Genomic DNA, 21,857 nt, shown 5'->3' with positions numbered 1-21,857 from the left:
GAGTCCCTTTTAGTAGTAGGGTTAGTTCTGGTCCAGGGTATGCCTTTTGAGATCCAATTATAACAGGATTGAGATTGGTTTTACACCTTCCAACCTGAACATTTTTATACATGCTCATCACGGCTTGCCTGTAACAGGATTGAGATTGGACAGTTGGACACTGCCATTTTATTAAGTTGGACACTAAGAAAGAGGCACAAAGAATTACCTGAAGATCTTGAGGAAAACAAAAGATTCGGCATAGCAAAGTTGTATCTATCAAGTAAAATTCTTGTTACCACTTCCAGCTTTTGATCTATTTGGACAAGTTGAAAATGTAGATTTTGACAAGAGTTTACTTTACAGCAATATAATGGGGACAATGTATCAACTACAGAATTTCTGAATCTTACATCTTCTATAACCCAAATATATGACCTATCTTCTATGGTCCAAAACAAATATATTGACTCATGAAGCAGACCAATGACATGGATAAAAAGACACCATAGCTCTGCATACTCATCTGCAACCTATGCCCCAATAAAGGGCGCCGGTATGTTACAATATAGATATCATGTAATGCAACTACAGAAGGCTCGTGCTTCCAAATGGATTATTGTTCTGAGTATGAAGTACAGGGTTCACAGGGAAGGCACCAAAACCTGTATCACCAAAAGGATTTGATGGGCCCATCATCAAATGCTGTTGCTGTTGCTGCTGCTGTGGATAGTTAAGCTGATAGTGTGCGAAGGGATTTGACTGTTGCTGAGCCATTGCAGCTATTTGAACAGCTGGAGGGGGAGCCACATTGTTAGACATTGCAAATGGATCCTGTACCTCGAATGGGTTTGGAGCTGGGGCTCCATAAACAGGCTGCTGGGCTGCTCTATAGGCACCATCATCATACAAACTATTGAGAGTAAGCGTGTCCAATCCACCAGCCTGAATGTTTCAACATAAAAATAAAAAAGAAAATAAAATAGTCAGACTTAGATGCTCATATCATCATACATCAGAGAATCACATGCTTTAATAGCAATAAATGCTCGTCTTTTAAAAGCAAACACCCCAACCAGGCAACCACCACTACCAAAAAAATAAAACCAAAGTTACACATGTCTGGGACTAAGCGTGTCAAATGCTTCAAAATCAAGACTGATGCCAAAAGGATTGGGCACAAATAGAACATTGTACTAACACTAAGTTTCAAAGCAAACTACATATAAGTAGTAACTATTCTGGCAGTTTCAAATGGAACTCAGATGTTTAAAGGAACAGAGGGATATTTTGCTCTGTGTCTGTTCCATGGAATTTTACAAGGAACCAGTCATAATAATCTATATGTATCGCAAGAAATGAAATTCCATGCACATGACATTTAAATAACTCAGACAATGGAATGGAAGGAACTCTAACAGAACGGCACCATAACATCCAACATATGTATATTATTTAACATGTACCATTTGTGCGAAGGCGTACAAAACCAAAAGATATTGTTGAAGCTGCTATCTATGCATATGTACAATTATGTATTTAAGTCACAACCAAGCCACATAAGTACACAATCATCTAGAATAACCCTATATAATTATGGCTACAATTTGTATAAATATATATCCACCATCATAACGTAAAAAGATAATGTTAAAAAAAAAAACTAGAATTATCTTCTCCTATTCTCTTCTGTTCTAATATTAGCGTAAATATCTAGACATAAATCTACAATTTCAATATTTTGGACTTACGAGTAGGCTCCCATGTCCTTGTCCATGCAAAATGGCTACCTACATAATGAGCTAAATTTTCTGGGTATTTTGATCTGGTCATACATATCCATGCATCATTGCTGAAGAAAGAAAAAGCTTTGAGTTCTTACTAAAGAGAATGCAATTAAAAATCATTTTTCTAATTACAGATAAATGTATTTCTAGAGAAATCCATATAATGCCAAATCCTATTGAACATAGAAAAAATTGATGCCATTTTAATCTCTGTAGACCAGAAGTAATGCATGTGAATGAGCCACTATATGACAAAAAAGGCTAGAGATGGACCAACCAATTGTCTTTCAGTTACTGATGAAATGTTACTGCTTGGAGTAGTAACCAGAGCAAGCTCCCATCCAGTAGGATCAATATCTTTTGCTTGTACAGTACCATTGTCATGGGATGAAATGCTAGCTGCAAATACAAATGCATTTTTTGTCAAGTAATGCAAATGACAAATAACAGAAAGTGGGAGAGAAGGGAAAGAGATCAGGAGGTTAATTGAAGAGAAATGCTTACTTGATGGGACAATAGCTAGAGCCAATGCATTACTTTCCTCTATTGCAGACGCATCAGGATTTGTAGCATTTAATCCCTACAGATTAAAAATAATAAGAAATATGAAAAGTACAAAAGAAAACATATGGGAAGTATACAACAGAATAAACAACAGATGAAATGACAATACAAATTAACTGAAAAGGTTTACCAGAAGATCTCCAGTATCCAGGAAGTCGGGAGGAGGGGGAACAGCAGCCACATCAGTGTTTGAAGAAGCAACATCATCAGAAGGCAGTGGATTGGAGTCATCAACAGAAGGTTTTGCATCAACAGTAGAAGGAACTTCTTCTGGTTTGTATGTCAAAAGGAGTCTCTCTGGTAATTCCTGATTAAGAATGAACAAATGTTAATCCAACACACAAGCCTAAGGCATTGAGTATACTGATTGAAAAATTGCAACACAAACATTCCTTAGATAACAAGGAATCCAAGTATGGTTGCCTTTCTGAACCTAAAGAAACCAGAATATACAATAGCTAATATGAACTAAAAATAATACTCTAGAATCTATTCATGAGAAAAATAGATATTACACTGACCAGTGTCTCCCTTGGACCTGAAACCATGCTTGGTGCTTCTTTTATATATTCTTCCATGGTTACAAGAAATGACTGTGGAGGCTGGACATAGAAAGAGTATTGAGTTAGGACTTAGGAGCAATTCAAACTTTTCCACCAGAGGGAACATAAAATCAAAAAGAACTTCAATGTTAGCATTATCTTTGATCAGCATCAATGGCAGCACTATTACCTCCTTCAATACTGGGAATTGGAAATTCCGAGCAAGCTCCAGTCCCCGACAAACTTCATAGAAATCAGAAAGGCTGCCAGCCTGCAGTAAAAACTTAACTTCTTAAGTAGTGCATTACAACTATTTGACATGTGTTCTTTTAAGTTAGGTACATCAAGCTTAAGACAATCCTCCAAACAACCCTAAAGAGCAAAATAGATAAGGATTTTTTTATAATAAAGAACAAGAAAAAGAAAATACAAGAAAAGGTGATAAGAAATCACCCAGGAACTGAGAGACAGCCAACAACCACCAAAGTGACCAAACAAACATCATGGCTCCAAAAAAAACCAACATCAACCCCCCCCCCCCCGAGCATACACTCAAACAACAGAGTCAACCAACCCCTGACCCTCAAACACAAAGACAGCTACAAACCACCAGAAAAAGAAAAAACCAGGCAGCGAGACACCAATGAGAGCCACCTCTATTCCTCCCCCCTCGAACATCTCCTGCCCATCATCTGCCTCATTCCAGACCTCTCCCCCTTCTCCAACTCACACCTTTTTCAGACTTTCTTCCCTTCTTAAACCAGGCAGATAGAATTAAGAATATTACCTGCTGACCAGCTCGTTTATAGATATCAAGGGCTTTCATAGCTTCATGTCTTGGCATCTCAAAGAACTGCAACAAAACAAAATGTTGTTGAGAATAGAAATAGAAGCTTTCCTGGTTTTTCCAGAAACAAAAGCTACTAATCTACACATGAAAAATAAGATTATATTCACCTTATCAACAAGATTAATGATGCCATCGTTAATAGCACAATAAATTTTAAAGCTCTCTTTCAGTACCTGCAAAATGAGTTTAGAATCATTTTTTATAATAAAAAGAAAACTTTATTCAGAAACAGAAAAGGGCAAATTCAGAATAGGGTGATGAGCTAGCACAGCACCCTTGCATTACAACTAATAACAAGCACAAACCATTAGCTAACATCTCCATAACACCACCAATAGAATTCATTAAATTGCAGCATTTCATGGCAACCAATTGTATCCCAGAATCTAGACCCAAACTCTGCTCTATAAACCTTTTTAAGCTCAGGAGTCAGGAAGAACCAAAACCAATCAATAACTAAATTTCAAATGTCCAAACAAATCTTTTCACAGCTTTCTTCATTTATCCTTGAATAGTCTTCTGTTCAAGAATAACATCCCTTTTCAAATGATTAGGGCAATAGGACCCAGAATAACATCCCTTTGAAATGATTCCTTGATGTCATGATTGTGATACTCAGATCTAAAAATGTCTTTGACTGGAGATACATCTGATCCACCAAATTTTTATCCAGTTTATATTCATTGTCCACCTAATTTTACACACACACTAAACATTTTTAATAAATTATTATGATTTGAGTTTGTTGTCCTGGTGTTGCAAAGTTATCATTGCATGCTGTTAGTGTCGCATTATTTGGGAAAATAAATGTATTTACACCCTTAAGTATACCTTGCTTCCTTACATGGAGATCATATATTATTGTTGAATTCAAAATGCGTCCATGTACTGATACCAGGTTGGTAAACCCATCTTGAACAAATTCCTGTCTCCCAACTACCTAAGAGGGTGAATATATCCAACTCCTATGCGAATAATTGTCAAAAAGAAATATAAATTGATTCAACTCTAGTAATTTCTTTATCATTATTTTGAGATACAAGATGCAGCGTATGTTACTCGCACTGTCTTTCAGTCAGCAACTCAATGTGGGAAACCAGATTTGAATATTTCACTTGACATCAGAAGCTTAAAACTTCCCTTGAAAAATTGTGGAGGCATAAAAGATAAAGTGGGCATAATTCATCAAGAAAAGGGATGAAGTGGGCATACCAGAGCAAGGGCATATTGTATTACATAATTACCAATAGCTGCTCCTTCTGGCTGTAAAGTCAAAATCTAACTTCAGTTTCCTCCTTGATTAAGGGGAAAATGGATAAGCAAAACAAAAGATATATTTAACAAAATACTAACTTCAACAAACTGATCAAAAGGTAACATTAATTTTAACAAGTTTCAAAAGGTACCCGGCATCCAATAAGACGATGCAACAGTTGCTGCAAAGCTGGCAATTGCTCCAGCAGTTCTTCACTGTCCAAATCCCTGGTTCTACTGTAGCCCTGATAACCAAAGGTAACAAAAAACAATAACGGATGCAGATCAACAACTGGTGAACTATATTAGGTAGACACTGCAACTAGCAAATCATATCCTGATGACATAAAATGCTACCTTATGACAATGAACACTGGATGGATGCTTGTGCCATAAAATGCCTAGTAGAAACTAATGGACTTTTTTCAATATTGTTCTCCTCCATAAGGTCCAGAAACCATTTTAAGGTTATAGTGACTGTACAAGATCTATTTTAATATACTTTGAAATTCAAAAGGAGATCATCATCATCATTATCTAAGCCTTGCTACAACTGTATGGGGTTGGATACATGAATCCTGGTTTGTCATTCCATTCTGTTCAGTGTCATATCCATTCTTAAATTATAAGCACTTAAGTCATTTCTTATTACTTCAACCCATGTCCTTTTCGGTCTTCCCCTGGTTTTTCTAGCCCCTTGACAGATCACTTCTTATGGGCGCTGTAGATGGTCTTCTCTGCACATGGCCAAACCATCTTAGTCCTTTTTGAGGGTCTTAGGTTTTAATCATTAACCAATTATTACTTTCAGGTAAATAACATAAGTAATAACCAGGAAGGTGGCTAATTGGGTTTCTACAAGAGAAGAATTCAAAGGGATACATAATTACATATGGATTTGATCATGAGGCATAGCAATTGGTATCTGGTGGATGATAATGCTCTGCAAAGGTGGCAACTTTGATTGAAAAAAAAAACAATGCAAAATTTTCTGTGGATTGGTTGGAAGGACTCCCAAAAATACAATCTGGTAAGCTGGGATAAAATCTACAAGCCTCTTAAAAGCCGGGGCCTGGGGATTAAAAATTAAAGCTCTTTAACATGGCCCTTTTGGGTAGGTGGTTCTGGAGGTTCTTTACTGAACCAAATGAGCTGTGGAAGAAGGTTATTTTTCATAAATATTGCATCCAAAGCAATGGGTGGGACGCAGCTGATTCTGACCGCCCTTATGGTTGTGAAGGTGTGGAAAGGAATCTTCAAAGCTTTTCCTCAGTTCCTGAAAGGGATAAAGTACAAGGTGGAGGAAGGCAACAGGTTGAAAATTTGGAAAGATATTTGGTGCTCTAATCTGCCCCTATTGGAGGTTTATCCAGAATTGTTCTCACAAGCAGTGGATAAAGAAGCTTCAGTGGCTGATTATTTTGTCAGAGATGGGAACTTAGTGACCTGGTCCCCAGTTTATGTGTTTTATGTAACAAGGAGGTGGAAAATTTCAATCAGTTGTTTATGCTTTGTGAGTTCTCTCTTGGTATTTGGTATCACTTTTTCAAGGTAATCTCCTATCAGAGCTGCACGCCTAGTTCACTCAAATCTCTTCTCATAACTTGGAAATTGGGAAAATGTGCAAGAAAGGGAAGATACTTTGGTCGGTTTTACCTCTGGCTGTTCTGTGTCATTTGGGATGAAAGAAAGAGGAGGGGTTTTGAGTAGAAATTCTTTCAAGAAGAGCAGCTGATCAATATAATAGTGGAGACTCTTAGGGGATGACCAAGTGTCAATCCTCTATTTGGACAGGATGTTTATTCTTCTACCTTGTTGACTGTTGTATGTACAGAATCCTGTTGTACAGTGAACAGTCATACTTGTATTCATTTTTTTGCTTAATACAATCTTACCTTACCTTTTCAAAAAAAAAAAAAGTAGAGAGATAATTTGTTAGAAGCTAAAGGCCAGAATCATAGCTGCTGTGGATGGGTTAACCAACTCTAAGAGCCTGCAATAACTCCACTTGTATATTTAAGTGCATTTTACTCGCTATTTTAGAAAAGAAATTGGAAGTTTGAGACTTAAGAACTGAAATCCTAACCAGAGGAAGATGGAGGGGGAGAGGGGATTCAGAACCGTAGGAAAATGGAAGACTGAGGTGGTGATCGAAGCTAAGACCTTCACGTTTGAAGAGGAATGAATCAAAGGTAAGGAAGCACTGAAGATTAGAGAGAACACAGGGTGACAACACTGGTACCAAAGGAGGTCATGGTATGGATGAAAGGCTTTATAGATGGGGCTATCAACTCTGGCAAGGTGAATGGCTGGAAGAATTCAATGTCAGTTCCAGGCAAGAGATATGTAATTGAACTGAAAAGAAATTGGAAGGGGTGGTTCATCATGGTGGAGGAGTTCTTTGGAAGAGCTCGGAAACAATTGCTCTGTGTGCCGGAAGGAAGAATGCAGAAAGGGTGGAGGATTTTTGTGAAGGTGTTGCAGTCATTCCTTGTAGCATCGGAAAAAAAGAAGATAGAAGGAGTGGAGGTTACTGGTCAAAACTCCAAAGACCATGGTCGGAAGGATCAGGAGGAGTCAGTTTCGAGTGGAACTACAGGGAGTGCAGAAGCTCAAAATACCTCGACCGCTGGTACGGTGGTGGCTTGTTCTTCTGTTCATCGAAGAATTCTGGTGGGAGCAGGGACGGATGTTTGGAAGAAAAGAATGGTTCTGGTGGCTGACTTCCAGTGTTGAACGCAGTAGCCGGAGAGATTGGAATTGGAAACGAAGCATTGTTGGTTCCATTTACAGACTCAAAAGCCGTTCTGGATGTTGGCGACCAGGAACTAAGTTTCAAAGCTGTAGAGGTGGACGGAGGTCTGATACAGGTCCAGAATTGGAGTCCCATCTGTAATGAAGTTGCAGTACAAGATGGTTGTGTTCGGCTGAAGTTTGTAGGTCTCCCCTTCCACCTTTGGCGCGACTCTGTTCTTGAACATATAGTACAGAGTTTAGGAGGAGTCTTGGTGGAAGCTGATAAACGCAGCTTGGTCGCCGTCGAGGTAAAGGTGGCTGGGATTAAGCACGAAGATATGCCTAGGTGCTTCGAGATATGCTCGGATGAAGTCTGGTATAAGGTGTGGGTAGCTACAAAAGTGGAACAGGCGTGGTGGGGAAGAGGACCCAAGGTTGAAGACGATGAGCTGGAAGGGTGGTGGACACATGGAAAGAAGAGAGTGGGCAGTCAAAAAGGGGTGCAGGTGGAATTTAAGGAAAGGTTTAATGGGGTGGCTGGGGTAACCCAAACAACAAGTCATCTAATTAAAGGAAATAATTCAAATGTTTTTGAAAGGATTAAAGCTAAGGCGGGCTCCTTATCTTTCGCTGACGTGCCAAAGAAGTGGAGTGGCCCAGGGTGCAGTTTGGTTCGGTTCGAGCCGGTCGAGTTGATAGGAGGGTCGGGCAGGCCGAAGGATAAACCGGGGATATTTTTAAGTGACCCACATGCACCAGCAGCAAGCGACCAAACAAGGGAGCCTCTAGTGGGTCCCACGTCGGAACAGTGAGGAGCTGAGCCCAGGGTGACGCTTCTCAGAGAAGCCAAACCCAAGGTACGCAAGGGAGAGAGCCAAAGAGAAGGAGGCGGCAGACGAAGGATGGGTACTGTGTAGTGTAAATGAGGAAGATTCAGAAGACGGTACAGATGATGGTACCAGTATTGGCAGCGTGAACGATGAAGGCGGCTACGGTGCAGGTGACATGGAAGAGTGGAACATTGCAAGGCTGTTTCAGGGGGACTTGGAGAAGAAAGGGAGGCATGAATTAGGCGGCCAGAAAGATCAGTTAGAGGAAGAAAGAAGCTCGGGTTCCATAAAGTAGGTGAGGCTGAAGATAGTGAATGGAATAACCGATTCTTAAGACTCCAGATTGGGCAAGCAACAAAAGAAAGGGAAAATCAGGAAAACCTAAAGCAGAGCATGAACACACACCAATCAGAGGTGAATTAGGGGTACAGAGGAACGATCACCATGTTAACCAAGGGACAGATGGACTTCCCAACCAACTCAGGGAGACAGATATTTACCAACCTCCGGAACTAGAAAGGGAGGTCAGGACCAATCCTATCCCAACCTCTCTCTCAAACCCAAACTAACAAGTCTTCTGTGTCCTTTGTTCCAGATTCTGTTCCCGATCCATGTCTTGCAGCCCATGTATGTGCAATCAGTCAAGGTGGTGAAACCTCTAAGGCTCTGGGAAGGGGATTGTAAGTTAGTGGAGAGGTGCGGGAAGGAAGGTAATAGAAATGAGAACGTATGGGAGATTATTGAAAGAATATTTAATGAAGTAGAAGGACATATAAATTGGAGAGAGGTGGAGAGGAGAGAAGAGGGGAGGGCTCAGGGGAGGGGAGGGAAGGAAAGGAGGGCTCGGGTGGAAAAGATAATATGGAGTGCACAAAGGAAGTGGGGGGTATTATCATAAGGAGGAAGGATGGTGAGGAGAGAAGAGGGGAGGGACCTAAGGAGAGGAGGATAGGGTTGAAGGGGAGTGTGTAGGAAGGGTAATGGGGGGGGAATCTAAGCAAGAGGATTTGAAAGCGGATTTTGTGGGGAAATTGGGATGCAGATTAGAAAACTTGAATGTGCTAAAAGATGGTCTACAGAAGAGGAAGGAGGTTAGAACAAAGAAGAGAAAATTGAGTGAAGTTGAGAGATTGAAAAGAGATGTGGAAGGTGACAAGAAGTTTGGGGAAAAAGGAGAGAGAAGGAAAGGGGGAAAGTAGTGGTCAAGGGTAGAAGGGAAGTAAGAAAGAAGTGAGAATGAAGATACTAAGTTGGAATGTGAGGGGGATAGGAAGTGCAAGGAAAAGAGCAACAATAAAAGAGGTAATAAAGAGGTTCGACCTAGACATTGTTCTATTGCAGGAGTCCAAGAGGATGGAGTTTAATAACAGGTGGGCAAGGAGTGTATGGAAAGCCAGGGGGATTAGTTGGGTGACTGCTCCCTCTTGGAGTGCTTCAGGGGGGATAGTGACAATGTGGAAGAGGGAAGTGGTTGAAGGCTTGGAGGAACTGATTGGAAGATACATAGTTTCCATGAAGTTCAAACAGAAGGAGGATGGATATGTGTGGGTGCTTACAAATGTCTATGGACCAAATGACTACAGAGAGAAAAGAATTGTGGGAGGAATTGGCTGATGTAAGAGGACTATGCGCCTTGGTGTGTGGGTGGAGACTTCAATGTGATTAAATACCCAGAGGAAACTAATAAGACCAATCAGAGGGTGACAACAAGCATGAGGAAGTTTAACAGGTTTGTAGATGCCTTTGAGCTTAAGGAGATATCGTTGGCCCAGAAGACATTTACTTGGTCAAATCTCCAAGCTAGTCCCATATGCTCTAAGTTGGATAGGTTCCTGTTTTTTGTGGAATGGGAAGAACACTGGGGGAACTTGACATCTAGAGCTCTACCTAGGGTGACCTCGGATCATTGGCCCATAGTGTTATGCAAGGAAGAGAGAAGGAGTGGAGGACCTGCCCTGTTTAGATTTGAAAATATGTGGTTACTCCACCCCGGGTTTACCAAATGAGTAAGGGAGTGGTGGAATGAGTGTAACCCATTGGTGGAATGGGAGGGGATGAGATTTCATAAGAAACTACAATTTTTGAAATAAAGATCAAGGAGTGGAATATCCTGGAGTTTGGGAGGTTAGAAGAAAGAAAGAGAGATTTGACAGACCAATTTGAAAGCCTTGACTCTAAAGAAAAAAGGGGAGAATTTGGAGAGAAAGACAATGAACTAAGAAAGGGCTTGAGAAGATAGTTAGAGGATTGCCTACATAAGGAGGAAATAAGTTGGAGGCAAAAATCTAGATGTAAATGGTTGCAAGAGGGAGACAAGAATACCAGGTACTTTCATTCTTTGGCAAATGGAAGATGAAGGAGAAATTTCATCTCCAAATTGGTTGTGGATGGAACCGAGTTAGCTCAACAAGAGGAGATAGTCGGGGCATGTGTAGAACACTTTAAATCCATTCTAAGAAGGCCTGTAAATGGAAGGGTGTAGGTAGAAGGTTTGGACTGGCTAGATGTAGCGGGGATAATAGGAGGAGTTTGGAAGGGAACTTTAACTTGGAAGAAATTAAGGAGACTGTGTTTTCTATGGACAGAACAAAAGCTCTAGGGCCAGATGGGTTCACAATGGCTTTTTATCAGAACTGTTGGGATATTTAGAAAGAGGACCTTCTGATGGTTTTTGAGGAATTTCATAGTAGAGGAATTGTTAATCCGGGGCTGAATTCCACTTTTATAGCTTTGATTCCCAAAAAGAAAGAAGCTTCACATCCAAGGGACTTCAGACCAATCAGTCTGGTAAACAGCTTGCACAAGATTATAGCAAAGGTGTTATCTTTGAAGCTGAAGAAGGTATTGCTAGACATGATTGAACACAATCAAGGTGCCTTTGTAAGTGGAAGACAGATTACAGATCAAATCCTCATTACTAATGAGAGTGTGGAGAGTTTTAAAAAGGATAAAAAGAAGGGAGTGGTTTGTAAGCTGGATATGGAGAAGGCTTATGACATGGTGGATTAGGAATTCTTAAGGAAAGTTATGTCCAAAACGGGGTTCGGGGCTAGATGGTGCAAATGGATCATGGGTTGTATTCGGAATTGTCATTATTCAGTGCTAGTGAATGGGACAGTGGTAGATTTCTTCCAAGCCACTAGGGGTATAAGACAGGGAGACCCCTTATCTCTTTTTTTGTTCTTACTAGTTGCTAATGTTCTAGGTATAATTGATCCACAGAGCAGACTCTAGGGGTCTCATTAGAGGCTGGAGGGTTGGAAGGGAGGGCATCCCACTCACTCACTTACAGTTTGCTAATGATACAATCCTGTTTTGTGAAGGAAGTAACTTGAGCTTCATCAGGAATTTGAAACTGGTGATCCATCTATTTGAGCAAATGTCAAATTTGAAGATGAACTTTGGGAAGAGTTGTGTAATGGGTGTGAATCTGGAGGAGAGAGAGATTGGGGAGAGTGCAGAAGTACTTGGGTGTGAAGTCTTAGGGTGGCCTTTGAGTTATTTAGGGTCGCCCCTAGGTGATAATCCTGAGAGAGAGCTTTTGGAATCCGGTGGTGGAAAGATTTGAAAAAAGACTTATCTCTTGGAAAAAGAATTACCTCTCTCTGGGTGGTAGGATTACACTGATCAAGGCCACGTCAAACATACCCATTTACTTCCTTTCAGTGTTTAAGATTCCAAGGAAGGTTTGTAGTAAGCTTGAGAGGTTGATGAGAGATTTCCTTGGGAGCCGGGAGAGGAGAAGAGGGACCATAGAGTTGGCTGGAAGGTGGTGACTAGGAATAAAAATTTTGGTGGTTTGGGGCTTGGGAACATTGGGAAAAGGATTTCGGCCCTTTTGGGGAAGTGGTTGTGGAGGTTTCCTTTGGAGCAGAAGAAGCTATGGGCAAGAATAGTGGCAAGCATACATGGGTTGGAGAAAAATGGATGGGATGCTGGAATCAAAGCAAGGACCACAAGCACTTCACCTTGGAAACCCATTCATGATCTACTTCCAGTTTTCTCCCCTCTTGTCAGGTATGATTTGAATTCAGGTAATTCCATAAAATTTTGGGAACAAATTTGGGCAGAGGATGCTCCTCTTAAGGACCAGTTTCCTTCTTTGTATGCTCTTTCTGATTTTAAACATGAGCCAATTTCTTCTTTCATCACCCATTCCTCTTCCAGTTTGGGGTTTGGGTGGAACCTGGGTCTGAGGAGGGCTGTGAGGGATTCAAACCTTGATAGTATTTCGAGCCTCCTTGAACTTCTTGATAATGTGTTCTTAGACCCTTCTAAGGTGGACTCTAGAATTTGGACCCCTACCCCCACGGGCTCTTTTTCCTGTGCTTCCTTTTTCAAAGTCCTTTGCCAGTCCACCAATCCTACAACCTCCCCTTTCCCGGTTAATGAGGTTTGTTGCAGACCAATTTCTCCTAGGGTTGGTGGTTTTTGTTGGGAAGTCTATTTGGAAAGATCCAACATTGGGGATTTGCTCCAAAAGAAGAGACCCAATACCTGCTTGTCACCTCATTAGTGTGTTCTTTGCAAAGCAGATGGGGAGACTGGTTTTCACTTACTGGTGTCTTGCCAATTTGCGAAGTCAATTTGGGAATGGGCTTTTTCTCTCTTTGGGTGCAGGTGGAACCCTCCATCAGACTTGCAGAGCCTTTATTCCCCTTCTTTTTTCAAGTAGCACATGAAAAGGGGAAGGACTATGTGGAGAGGGCTGAGAGCGGCAGTATGCTGGTCATTATGGGAAGAAAGAAATTCTAGGATCTTCTCAGAAAAAGAGAGAATGGCTGAAGAATTGATGGTCGTGATCCATATAAGGGCTGTATAGGGGCTGAAATCACTAGAGCTATTTACAGACTACACAGTGGAAGACATGTTGAGAAAGTGGAGTGAGATTGCAAATTGCACACAGATCAAACCAATAATAAGGGTGTCTTGGACTCCCCCACCTGCTGGCTTCTTAAAATTAAATTTTGATGGGAGCTATAGGGGAAATCCTGGACAATCAGGGATTGGAGGTGTTTTTAGGGATGAGAACGGGATCATCTCTGCCCTGTTCTCAGGCCCAATTGGTGTGGGGGATTCCCTTAGAGCTGAGATCTTGGCAATTATGGAAGGAGTTCAGAAAACCAAGGAGATGAATGTTAGAAGACGCTTAATTGAAGGGGACTCAGAGGTGGTGATAGGGTGGCTGATTAAAGACAACTGCGGCTTATGGATCTACAGAAATGAGAAGAGGAAATTCAGGTGGCTGGTGCGGGGGATGGAAATCAGGATGGGTTGGGTTAAGAGATCAGCTAATTCTTTAGCTGATGGGTTAGCTAAACAAGGGATAAAAAGGGAAGCAATGTTTTGGACTAAGTTGTAACTTAACTGTTTCTTTTTTCCTTTTCCCTCTTTGGAGGATTTAAGTTGTATTCGGAAGATAAGAGTGTTTGTCTTCTGTGCTGTAATTAGTATGATGTTTCAATGAGTATAATGAATCTGTTATTGATCAAAAAAAAAATTGGAAGTTTTAGCACTTCTTTACAATTCCAAATTGATGATCATGTCCAAGTAACAATATTGAAGCTGTTGATCGAAGATAGAATATAAGAAACCAAAATAGAACTATAACGAGGATTGTTTCTCAAACAATTATAGGATTCTATGTTATCTTCTTTTCTTTTTGTCTATTTGAGAAAGTTTCCTCCCCATAATTTGTTGTAAACCCAGCTTGTAAATCTTTCTCTTAGCAATCCTCCATAAAAAAAGACTGTACAATGAGCTAGTTACAACATTACATGAAGACATACCTTCTCCTGTCCTTGAGCAGGTCTTGGGAGACGTTCAGCTTCAACATCATATTTCAAAATCCTAAAGCATTCCAATCTTTCCTCCAAAAATAGTGCATATGTACGAACCCAGGCAGAGCAATCCCAAGCTGAAATAAACAAACATTAGAAAATAAGAACCACATTTTTTATCCTCAACACATTTGACAGCATAAGTCTGTGTTCAAAAAGAAAATTGTATAAAACAATAAAATTCTGACAGACAAATGCAGGGTCTGATAAATTAACCAATAGGGCTTGAATCATCTTTGAAGTTAGATAGCTGGAGAATGCGTCCCCTCTGAGAGAAATTCAAAAGCTCTTCCCGGAAGGTAGGATCACCCTCCCGTAAGGTTCTATGAATAACTATTAGAGTTTTTAGTGCCACCTGTACAGTGCAAAAGAAAAAGCAGCAAGTATATTATTAAAAAAAAGTAGCAAATATAAGAGTTTTTTTTATAAGTGAAGTGAAATTTTATCAAGGTAGCATATATAATCAATACAAGCATATCCCTTAAAGAGACACGAGGAACTACATCTTACAATAAAAGGAAATAAAAAACATATTACAATTATGCCCAATACAACTAATTTCTGTTCACCCCTTGCACAAGGAACTACCTCTTCATCTCATCCTAAAACACCATAAAATAGGCTCTGTTCTTGCAGCCATCCTATCACCACTTTTCAGTCCCCTTCAATCTTTGTGTTAGCCATATTCAGTTCATATGCAATCTGTACACCTTGTAAGGCAGCAAGCATTTCAGCCTTGACAGAATCACCCACTCCCACTAGAGTGGTAAATAAGGCTATGGAATGACCATCTTTATCTCTCATCACCCCTCCTATTTCAAAGGGGCCTGGGTTTCCTTGACTGCTCCCATCAAATTTAGCTTCACATAGAAAAGCTTAATTTTTATTGATTGGCAAAAATAAACCTTCCAACTAACCAGCGGCAAAGGAATTTCTATGGAGGGCGAGAGAGGTTTCAGAGCAGTAGGAAGATGGAGGTCTGAGGTGTCGGTCAAAGCCAAGACGTTCAAGTTCGAAGAGGAAAGGACCAAAGGCAAGGTTGTACTGAAAATCAGAGAGAATAACAGGGAGACAGTGTTGGTGTCAAAGGAGGTTATAGCATGGATGAAAGGTTTCATAGATGGGGCTATCAACTGTGGTAAGGTGAATGGTTGGAAAAACTCCATGTCAGTTCCAGGCAAGAGAGATGTAACAGAACTGAATAGAAACAAGAAGGGGTGGTTCGTCACTGTGGTGGAGTTTTTTGGAACAAATGGAAAACAAATGCTTTGTGTGCCGGAAGGGAGACTGCAGAAAGGGTGGATGGCTTTTGTGCAGGTGCTGCAGTCTTACCTTGTAGCTTTGGAAGAGAAGGGAGTGGATGGAGGGAAGGCAACTGGCCAAAAGCTTGAAGACCAGAGTCAAAAAACTCAGGAGGAGGCAGCACCGGTTGGTACCTCTGGAAGTGTAGAAGTGCAAGGCCATTTGAGTCCTGAAATGGTGGTTGCTTGCTCTTCTATTCATCAAAGAATATTGGTAGGAGTGGGGAAGGAGGAATGGAAGAAAATAATGGTGTTAGTGGCTGATAAAGGAGTGACAGATTGGAAGAAGGTTCTGAGTACAGTTGCGGGAGAGATAGGTGCTGGGAATGAAGCAATGCTGTTCCCTTTTGCGGAGACGAAAGCCGTGCTTGATGTAGGCAACCAGGAACTAAGCTTCAAAGCAGTTGTGGTGGATGGAGGTCTGATACAGGTTCAGAACTGGAGCCCAATCTGCAATGAAGTCAAAGTTCAAGATGGGTGTGTTTGGCTGAAGCTAATAGGCCTTCCATTTCACCTATGGCGGGACCCTGTTCTTGAGTATATAGTGCAGAGCCTGAGAGGTGTTTTAGTGAAAGCTGATAGACATAACCTGAGTGCAGTGGAGTTACAGGTTGCTGGTGTTACACGAGAACTTGCCGAGGTTCTTTGATATCTGTTCGGATGAAGCCTGGTACAAGGTGTGGGTGGCTTCAGAAGTCGAACGGTCGTGGTGGGAAGGAGGTCCTAAGGTTGAAGATGATGAGATGGCAGGGTGGTAGACACGTGGAGGGAAGAGGGAGGGCGGTGAAAAGGTGGAGCATATGAAGGTTAAATCTGAGGTTACTGTGTCGGCTGGGGAAAACCAAACAATAGGCAACCTATTTAAGGATATTAATTCAGATGGGTTTGAATTAAACAAAATTAGGGCGAGCTCTTCATCTTATGTTGACGTGACAAAGAAGCAGATTGCTTCTGGGAGAAGAATGGCTTGGTCCGAGCCGGTGAAGGTGGTGGGTCAGGCGGGTGGGCTGAAGATTAAACCGGGACAAATTTGGAAGGAGCCACGTAACAACTTAAAAAGTCACGTGGGTGGGTTGGGCGGGTTGGAAAGTGAACCGGGCCACTCATTTAAGGGCCCACGTGACAACTTAAGGGCCATGCAGGCGGGTCGAACGGGCCTAATACTGAACACAGGTCTTTTTCGAATGACCCACGTGATAACTTAAGTTGTCACGTGGGCCGGGGTAAGGAGACACAACATAGACCATTACTAGACAGTGAACTTGGTCCATCTTCGTCCCAAATGGCGAGAATGGACGGGGGACGTTCGCAGCAGCGGAAGTTGGAGAAGGGAAACTTTCAATGGGTCCCCCGTTGGAACTATGAGGAGGTTAGCTCCTTGCGACGCTCCTCAGACAGGCCAAATCCAAGATATGCAAGGGAAAGAGCAGAAGAGAGGGAAGAGGCAGATGAAGGTTGGGTGCAATGCAGTGAGGAAGATGAAGATTTGGACGAAAGCTCAGATGATGGTACCAGCATGGGCAGTGTAAACGACGAAGGTGGCTATGTCGGAGGTGACATGGATGGGTGGAATATTGCAAGCTTATTTCAGGGTGAAGGTTGTAACCAGACTAATTCATCTCCAAGACTCCAAAGTGTGCAAGGTACAACAAAAGGGGCAAATCGGGAGAACCTGAAGCAAAGCGGGAACACACCTCCTAGGGGTGATTCAGGGGTAGAGAGGAGAGATCACCAGAGTAACCAAAGGACGGAAGTACTTTCCAACCAACTCAGGGAGACAGACGTTTACCAACCTCTGGAACAAGAGAGGCAGGCTGGGAAGAGTCCTTTTCCAACCTTTCTATCAATCCCAGGTAACAAAGTGAATTCGGGTTGTGCTACTAATGTGTCTCCTATGTCTTTGGTTCCAGATTCCGTCCTGGCGCCATGTACTGTAGCCTATGAATATGCAGCCAAGCTAGATGGTGGGTTGTCCGAGGTAGTGGAGAAGGAAGTGAAGGACTGTGGGGAGGAGAGGGAAGGGAGGTATAGGAACGAAAAAGTGTGGGAAATCATTGGAAGAGTGTTTAGTGAAGTTGAAGGAATTCTGACTTGGAGGAGGGGTGGGAAGGAAGGAAGAGGGGAGGGGTCAGTGGAAAGGAAGGAAAGGAAGGAGGGTAGAGTGGGAGAGGAATGTAGGGAGAGAACATGGCTGGAGGCAGGTAACAGGAGAGGGGGGATGGTTGGAGAGGAGAGAAGAGGGGTGGGACCAGAGGCGAGGAGGGAAGGGCAGGGGGCAGAGTTGGAGGGGAAAGTGCAAGAAGGATAGGGGTGGAGGATTCGGTGAAAGAGGACATGATAGCAAAATTTGTGGGGAAGATGGGGTGTATGCTAGAAGATCTGAATGTGCTGAAAGCAGGTCTACAGAAGAGGAAGGAGATAAAAACAAAGAAGAGGAAGTTGAGTGAAGTAGAGAGACTGAAAAGAGATGTAGAAGGGGATAAGAAGTTTGGGGCAACAGGAGATAGAAGAAAAGGGGGAAAGTAGTGGGTAGGTAGAGAGGGAGTCAAGAAAGAAGTGGAAATGAAGATACTTAGTTGGAACGTGAAGAGAATACGGAGTACAAGAAAAAGAGCAGCAATAAAAGAGGTGATAAGGAGGTATGACCCAAATATTGTTCTGTTACAGGAGTCCAAGAGAATGGAGTTTAATAATAGTTGGGCGAGGAGTGTATGGAAAGCCAGGGAGATTAGCTGGGTGGTTGCTCCTTCGTGGGGTGCTTCGGGGGGATTGTAACAATGTGGAAGAGGGATGCGGTTGAAGGCCTGGAGGAGCTGATTGGGAAGTATTCGGTTTCCATGAAGTTTAAGCAGCAAGATGATGGTTATGTATGGGTGCTCACAAATGTATATGGACCAAATGACTACAGAGAGAGAAAGGAGTTGTGGGAGGAATTGGCTGATGTTAGAGGACTGTGGGATGGGCCATGGTGTGTGGGTGGGGACTTTAATGTGATTAGATACTCGGAGGAAACCAATAAGATTAATCAGAGGGTGACAAAAAGCATGCGAAAGTTTAACAAGTTTGTGGATGCCTTTGAGCTTAAAGAGATTCCATTAGCCCACAAAACATTTACATGGTCAAATCTCCAATCTAGTCCCATCTGCTCTAAGTTGGATAGATTCTTGTTCTCTTTGGATTGGGAAGAACATTGGGGAAATTTGGCTTCAAGAGCTCTCCCAAGGGTGACCTCGGACCATTGGCCCATAATGATTTATAAGGAGGAAAGGAGTGGAGGACCCGCCCCATTTAGATTTGAAAACATGTGGTTACTCCACCCTGGGTTTACCAATAAAGTAAGAGAGTGGTGGTATGACTGTAACCCAATGGTGGATTGGAAGGGGATAAGATTCCATAAGAAACTACAATTTGTGAAAGCAAAGGTCAAGGAGTGGAATCTTTTGGAGTTTGGGAGGTTAGAAGAAAGAATGAAAGCGTTGATGGACTAACTTGAAAACATTGACTCTAAAGAAGAAAGAGGAGAATTTGGAGAGGAAGATAAGGAACTCAAGAGAGGCTTGAGAAGACAGTTAGTGGATTGCCTACATAAGGAGGAAATAAGATGGAGGCAAAAATCTCGGTGTAAATGGTTGCAGGAGGGAGACAGAAACACTAGGTATTTTCACTCTTTGGAGGATGGAAGGAGGAGACACTTTATCTCCAAATTGGTAGTAGGTGGAGTTGAGTTAACACAACAAGAGGAGATAGTTGGGGCTTGTGTTTAAATCCATTCTAAGAAGGCCAGTAAGTAGAAGGGTGTGGGTAGAAGGTTTGGATTGGCCAAATGTAGAGGTGGAGAACAGGAGAAGGTTGGAAAGAAGATTTGATTTGGAAGAATTAAGGAGGTTGTGTTTTCTATGGATAGAACAAAAGCTCTAGGGCCGGATGGGTTCACAATGGCTTTTTATCAGGACTGTTGGGATATTTTGAAAGATGATCTTTTGTTGGTGTCTGAGGAGTTTTTCAAGAGAGGAATTATCAATCCGGGTGTGAACTCTACATTTATAGCTCTGATTCCAAAAAAGAAAGATGCCTCCCGCCCGAAGGACTTTAGACCAATTATCTTGGTTAATAGCCTGTACAAGATCATTGCTAAGGTGTTGTCATTGAGGTTGAAGGAGGTTTTGCCAGACATCACCGCACAAAATCAAGGAGCTTTTGTGAGTGGAAGACAAATCACTAATCAAATCTTAATTGCTAATGAGTGTGGAGAACTTTAAGAAGGCTAAAAAGAAGGGAGTGGTCTGTAAGTTGGTCTTGAAAAAGGCTTATGACTTGGCGGACTAGGAATTCTTGAGGAAAGTTTTGATCAAATTTGGGTTTAGTGGTAGATAGTGCAAGTGGATCATGGGTTGTGTCCGGAATTGTCATTATTCAGTGCTAGTGAATGGGACAATGGTAGAGTTCTTTCCAGCCAGTAGGGGTATAAGACAAGGATACCCTCTCTCTCCTTTCTTGTTCATACTAATTGCGGAGGTCCTGGGGAAATTGATTCACAGAGTAGACTCGAGGGGTCTCATTAGAGGTTGGAGAGTCAGGAGGACGGAAACCCCCCTCACCCACTTACAGTTTGTTGATGACATGATTCTATTCTGTGAAGGTGGCAATGTGAGCTTTATCAGGAACTTGAAGTTGGTGATACAACTGTTTGAGCAAATGTCTAACTTGAAGGTGAACTTTGGGAAAAGTTGTGTAGTAGGGGTGAATATGGAGGAGGGAGAGATCAGGGAGAGTGCATAAGTGTTGGGGTGTGAAGTGTCAGGGCGGCCATTGAATTACTTAGGGTTACCATTAGGTGACAACCCTACGAGGGAGAGTTTTTGGAACCCGGTGGTGGAAAGATTTGAAAAAAGATTGGTCTCTTGGAAAAAGAATTACCTCTCTTGGTGGAAGAGTTACACTGATTAAGGCCACGCTTGCTAATTTACCCATCTACTTCCGGTCTGTGTTCAAAATCCCAATGAAGGTATCTAACAGGTTGGAGAAGTTGATGAGAGACTTCTTGTGGGAGCCGAGAGAGGAGATGAGGGATCATAGAGTTAGTTGGGAGGTAGTGTCTAGGAGTAAAATTTGTGGTGGTTTGGGGCTCGGGAATGTTAGGAGAAGGAATATGGCTCTTCTAGGGAAGTGGTTGTGGAGGTTCCCCTTGGAGAAGGAGAAGCTATGGGCTAGAATAGTGGCAAGTATACATAGGTTGGAGCACAATGGTTGGGATGCTGGAATCAAAGCTAGGACCACAAGCTTTTCTCCTTGGAAAGCCATTCACGATCTGCTTCCAGTATTCTCCCCCAATATCAGGTATGATCTGAATTCTGGTAACTCCATAAAATTTTGGGAACAAACTTGGGTGGGGAATGCCCCTCTAAAGGATCAATTTTCTTCTTTGTATTCTCTATCTGATCTTAAAAATGAGCCAGTTTCATCCTTCATTACCCCGTCCTCTTCTAATTCTGGGCTTGGGTGGAATTTGGGTCTCAAAATGGCCTTGAGGGATTCAGACTTTGCTAATATTTCGAGCCTTCTTGAATTTCTTGATAATGTTGTCTTAGACCCCACAAGGGCGGACTCTAGAATTTGGACCCCTACCCCCACTGGCTTCTTTTCTTGTGATTCCTTTTTCAAAGTCCTAAGCCAGTCCACCAGTCCCGTAACCCCCCCTTTCCCTGTTGATGAGGTTTGGTGCAGAGCAATCCTTCCTAGGGTTGGTAGTTTTTGTTGGGAAGCCTATCTGGAAAGATTCAACACTGGTGATCTACTCCAAAAGAAGCGACCCAATATGGGAAGACTGGTGACACTTGCTTGTCACCCCATTGGTGTGTTCTATGTAAAGCGGATGGGGAGACTAGTTTTCACCTACTGGTGTCTTGCCATTTTGCGAGGTCAATTTGGGAATGGGCTTTTTCCCTCTTTGGGTGTAGATGGAACCCTCCATCAGATCTGCAAGGCCTTTTTTCCCCTTCTGTCTTCAGGTGGCGTAGGAAAAGGGGAAGGACTATGTGGAGAGGTTTGAGGGCTGCAGTATGTTGGACAATATGGGAAGAAAGAAACTTCAGGATATTCTCAGCGGTTGAGAGAGGGGTGGAAGAACTAAAGGCTATCATTCATTTTAGGGTTGTACAGTGGCTGAAAATCTTT

General features: G+C 42.1%; 1 protein-coding gene across 1 annotated transcript in view; it reads right to left on the bottom strand.

Moving 5' to 3' along the window:
- Window positions 1–321: 321 nt before the first annotated feature.
- LOC104609987 (putative clathrin assembly protein At2g01600) overlaps window positions 322–21,857 on the bottom strand; it is a 37,102-nt gene continuing 15,566 nt past the window's right edge. The window contains exons 4-15 of the mRNA XM_010276441.3: window positions 14,599–14,737; window positions 14,332–14,459; window positions 5,129–5,221; window positions 4,935–4,985; window positions 3,830–3,895; window positions 3,660–3,725; window positions 3,063–3,143; window positions 2,852–2,932; window positions 2,461–2,637; window positions 2,271–2,346; window positions 2,044–2,165; window positions 322–924 (exon numbers count right to left, since the gene is read on the bottom strand). Coding sequence (XP_010274743.1) covers window positions 568–924; window positions 2,044–2,165; window positions 2,271–2,346; window positions 2,461–2,637; window positions 2,852–2,932; window positions 3,063–3,143; window positions 3,660–3,725; window positions 3,830–3,895; window positions 4,935–4,985; window positions 5,129–5,221; window positions 14,332–14,459; window positions 14,599–14,737 — 1,437 coding nt within the window. The 3' untranslated portion in view covers window positions 322–567. The remainder of the gene's footprint in view (window positions 925–2,043; window positions 2,166–2,270; window positions 2,347–2,460; window positions 2,638–2,851; window positions 2,933–3,062; window positions 3,144–3,659; window positions 3,726–3,829; window positions 3,896–4,934; window positions 4,986–5,128; window positions 5,222–14,331; window positions 14,460–14,598; window positions 14,738–21,857) is intronic.

This window comes from Nelumbo nucifera, chromosome 4, assembly GCF_055504915.1.
Source record: "Nelumbo nucifera cultivar China Antique chromosome 4, China Antique-T2T, whole genome shotgun sequence".
NCBI lineage: Eukaryota > Viridiplantae > Streptophyta > Magnoliopsida > Proteales > Nelumbonaceae > Nelumbo > Nelumbo nucifera.
The sequence above is the reverse complement of the archived record's forward strand: the minus strand, read 5'-3'. Positions and strand labels throughout refer to the sequence as shown.